This window comes from Lactuca virosa, chromosome 4, assembly GCF_052849685.1.
Source record: "Lactuca virosa cultivar CGN04683 chromosome 4, Lactuca_virosa_CGN04683_v6, whole genome shotgun sequence".
Lineage (NCBI taxonomy): Eukaryota > Viridiplantae > Streptophyta > Magnoliopsida > Asterales > Asteraceae > Lactuca > Lactuca virosa.
In genome coordinates, this window is record NC_136429.1 from 272,044,159 (window position 1) to 272,048,291 (window position 4,133).

Here is a 4,133-nt window from a genome sequence, read left to right on the forward strand (position 1 = left end):
TGTGGTTGTATTTTAGGGAACTCACTAAGCTTTGGCTTATGTTTGAATTTTATGGTTTCGAGTACTTCAGAGGACAAGGGAAAGGCGAAGTCTTGATCATGCACATCATGCATGATTTTATGTGTTTGGATGATTTTGGGATACTCTGATTCATGATAATGATTTTTGGGAACTTGTTTTGTAAACTTATGGTATTTGGGATGTTTTTTAAAAATGAAAATTTTGCCTTGATTTTTGGTATGTTAGACATATGATGTCTACAGCTAAGGTGATCTGCCTACTTAGATGTCTTATACAAAGGTTTAAAGAAAGAAATAGAGACCTCCATATGGTGTTTATTGACCTGAAAAAATACATATGATTGTGTTCCAAAGGACAAGGAGCTGAAGGACTTTGGATGCTAGAAGAGTCTTGGGTGTTGTGTAGGGGCTATTCACGATATTTAATTGTTGATTGGAAGAAGTATTATATTCTTTAACTCTTTGTATTTTATGGTGATATAAATCAAAATATTGTGTTTCTTATTATAAACTTTGTTTATGATGCTCGAAGAACTTGTTAAGTTTTGGTAAAATAAGTATTAGCATCTTCCCCCAAGGTTCATTTACACACCCTAAGAGAGTATGGGCTGATTATTATAGATAGGTATGCAATTGCCTTTAGTCTCATCTCGGTTCTTCAGTTGTTATATGTATGTGTACACCTTGGTGTAGTGGCAGATCCATGATCTGGATATAGGTTGGGATACGAAAAAAATTATAATTCTATTACATAACATACTATAATTGTCCTCTAAGAGTTTTTATTTTTTAGAAACAATCGAATATAACTTCATTTGTAGCCTTTTATAGTTTTTCTTTTTTCGATAACGCAAATTAGAGAAGCATTCAAAAAATGATCATCGAACTCATTCACAAATTTTATTGCCCAAAAACATATCTCAACAGTCACTTATGTAATAGGAAACACCAATGCCAATCTCAATAGTTGATACACCAAGTATAAGAAACACATTTTCTTTTGTTCACCATGATCGATGTTCGATGATTCCATTCAAGTCAGAAAACCAAACATATTCTTGTACAATATTATAATAGAAGTCTTCATTAGATCTACATACTCTACGGTCTTGAACTGTTTCTCTGATTGTGATTGGATTAAATCAGCTTTGATATTTCTAGGGCTAGCTACGCATGACTATAATTCCTCATAATATTACATAGTAAGAGAGTTTGGTTCTTCTCATTTGTTATACGTTTTTTCCCATTAAATGATTTCCATTAGCAAATATACATTTGTAAGAATCTGATATTTAATGTTGTCTTTTATTAAAAGCAAGAAAGTTTATGTATCTTGACCACATTGTGAAGTATCTTTTAAAGAACCTGTTCTAAATGGGAATACTCCTTTAAAAAATTAATGTTCCCTTTTATCCAATCTATCAAGACTCCGTTGTGGCTTTTGATATCATTTTATGGTTTTCCGTAATGCTATAAATTAGTGTAAACTGTTTTAATGTTTTTAAGGATAATCACCAAATTTACCATAATAGATAAAGAATATAATAAAATGACCACCATTTAATCAAGTATTACTTGTAATATATTCATCAATATAAAGTGTATTACTTGTAATATATTCATCAAATATGACAAAAGCTAGCAATATGAATCACCTTATATCTACTAAGTCATTACTCAAAAACGCTTACATAAAAACACTTTACTGATTTGTTATTTATTTATTTATTTTAAAATTCATTTTTTGTGAGATAACATCATTATCTTTTACTGGTGAACATTATTTTGCAAAATATTCATCACTTCCCAAGACGACGATGTCGTTTTACAAAAAGAAAAAACAAACAAATTTCACAAGAAAAATAGTTTAATTTTTTAGAGCCGTTTTATACAATTTGTCATCTTAAGTTCATTTTGGGCACCAATATGACAAACTACAGTCTAGTCTTTTCAACCGGTTACCCCCTTGGCAAGCAGACACCACATCCAGTGTGGCCAGCTGATAAAGCTATAACAGGTCATAACGGTAGCTATTAAGCAAGAAAGATGAGTCTGAAAAAAAAACTTTATTAAGCTAGGGTGGAAAATCCATAGCATTAGCACTGTGAATCACCTTATATCTACTAAGTCATTACTCAAAAACGCTTACATAAAAACACTTTACTGATTTGTTATTTATTTATTTATTTTAAAATTCATTTTTTGTGAGATAACATCATTATCTTTTACTGGTGAACATTATTTTGCAAAATATTCATCACTTCCCAAGACGACGATGTCGTTTTACAAAAAGAAAAAACAAACAAATTTCACAAGAAAAATAGTTTAATTTTTTAGAGCGGTTTTATACAATTTGTCATCTTAAGTTCATTTTGGGCACCAATATGACAAACTACAGTCTAGTCTTTTCAACCGGTTACCCCCTTGGCAAGCAGACACCACATCCAGGGTGGCCAGCTGATAAAGCTATAACAGGTCATAACGGTAGCTATTAAGCAAGAAAAGTGAGTCCGAAAAAAAAACTTTATTGAGCTAGGGTGGAAAATCCATAGCATTAGCCTGTCTAAAATACCACCATCAACTGTTACTTTTATGTGACAAATCCATTGTGCAACATTTAAAACTGCCTAAATATGCATATGATTTAAAGACATATTGATATTAAGCACTCTTTTTAGAGGAGTGGTTTCCTTTCGAATGGTTGGTTGTTGTTGTTGTTGTTGTTTCTGTTGAATCTGTTGAAGACTCTGTACGCGGTGCGTACTTCTCATTCCAATACCCAAGAGGATCCTGATAAGATCTAATCACATCCTCGCTGAGAAAAAAAATAAAAAATATGTGAGAAAATGTAAGTACTTCTGAGACTTTCTTTATTAAATCGTTCTTTCTGTATTAAGTCAGAAAGAAACGACCATATATAGCTTACCAGATTAAGTCAAAAAGAAAAAACACTTTAGTGAATGATGTTGCGATCGCAATTGCAAAACATAAAACTTGTTACTTGTGGATTTAATAAAATTATTTACCTGCTTGCCCTAATAGTCATTCCGTCAATCGTCTTCTCTTCAAAAATTTTACCTGCATTAAAATTTTATCATTTTACAATCCAATTATATTATATGGTCAGTAGACACAATTATCTTTATTTAATGCCCTCATAATCATGAACTTATCACTAGTATATTATACTAGGTGATTTAGGTATAAAAAAGATGAAAGATAATCATAATCGTTTTATTATTTTAATCACAATGTTTACTTGTGCATTTGACGTGAATGTAATTTTGGGTTAACTGAATTAAAGAGGGGTTGCTCAGCCAACTCCATCCAGCATATTGCCCAAAAGGAAAGCAAATAACATCAAAGTCATAAACAAATATTGTTGCAAATTTCAGGACCACAATATAATCAGATTACAATAAACATCATATTTCTCAATTTGCCAACAAAATTTAGCAAAAATCCACCAAAAGCAAAGTCTGTTTACTATTTTCACTTTGACAAAACAAACATTGGAGATAATGAAGCTCCATTTTATTCCATATCCAATTCACTTTCTATTCATGCAGATGAAAAAATATATAATCCAGTCTATGAAATGAGAAAAAAAAAATCATACATAAAGTTTGTGTGAGTCAATTAGATTGCAATGAAATCAGAAGTTCTGAATTTTACCTCCATAGATATCTTTATCCGAGAAGTACTTTGTTTTCAAGTAATTGGCGTATTCAGCTTCAATGTTCTTCAGTCTCTCTCTTTGCTCCTTGCTATCCATGTCTCTATCACACAACGCACTGAGTTTGTAAACTTCATATAAAATCTGATAATTACTCACTTTCTCATCACCATGAGTATTAAAAAAATATTGTCACAAAACCCTAATTCCTCCATTTTTTAGCAAAAAAAACATCGAAATGGTGCGGAACAATCTAGGTAACTTCACACATCGATGAAACATTACACCAAATTGATTTGAAAAAAAAAAAAAAAATCGGATCTAAGGTAGGAAGAGATCCAACAAAGCGAGCGAGAGAGAGTCGCGTCTTTGCCACCGAAATATAGACGGAAAATTGCATGTGGGTCTTGGGGTTGGGGCTATTTATAGTCCCGTGA

The 4,133-nt window shown here is 31.6% G+C and overlaps 1 protein-coding gene across 1 annotated transcript; it reads right to left on the minus strand.

Annotated features, from left to right (window-relative positions):
• Positions 1 to 2,582: 2,582 nt before the first annotated feature.
• Positions 2,583 to 3,903, minus strand: LOC145168951 (uncharacterized). Its single transcript, XM_079087595.1, has 3 exons — positions 3,696 to 3,903; positions 3,047 to 3,098; positions 2,583 to 2,835 (listed from the first exon to the last, which is right to left on the minus strand). Exons 1-3 carry the CDS (start codon positions 3,793 to 3,795, stop codon positions 2,682 to 2,684), a joined length of 306 nt encoding a protein of 101 aa, XP_078943721.1. The 5' UTR covers positions 3,796 to 3,903; the 3' UTR covers positions 2,583 to 2,681.
• Between the last annotated feature and the right edge of the window lie 230 nt (positions 3,904 to 4,133).

Coding starts and splice junctions, on each gene's coding strand:
- LOC145168951 (XM_079087595.1), bottom strand. CDS start 3,795: ATGGATAGCAAGGAGCAAAGAGAGAGACTGAAGAACATTGAAGCTGAA. Junction 3,099..3,695: donor GGATAAAGATATCTATGGAG/GTAAAATTCAGA, acceptor ATTTTAATGCAG/GTAAAATTTTTGAAGAGAAG. Junction 2,836..3,046: donor ATGACTATTAGGGCAAGCAG/GTAAATAATTTT, acceptor TTTTTTTCTCAG/CGAGGATGTGATTAGATCTT.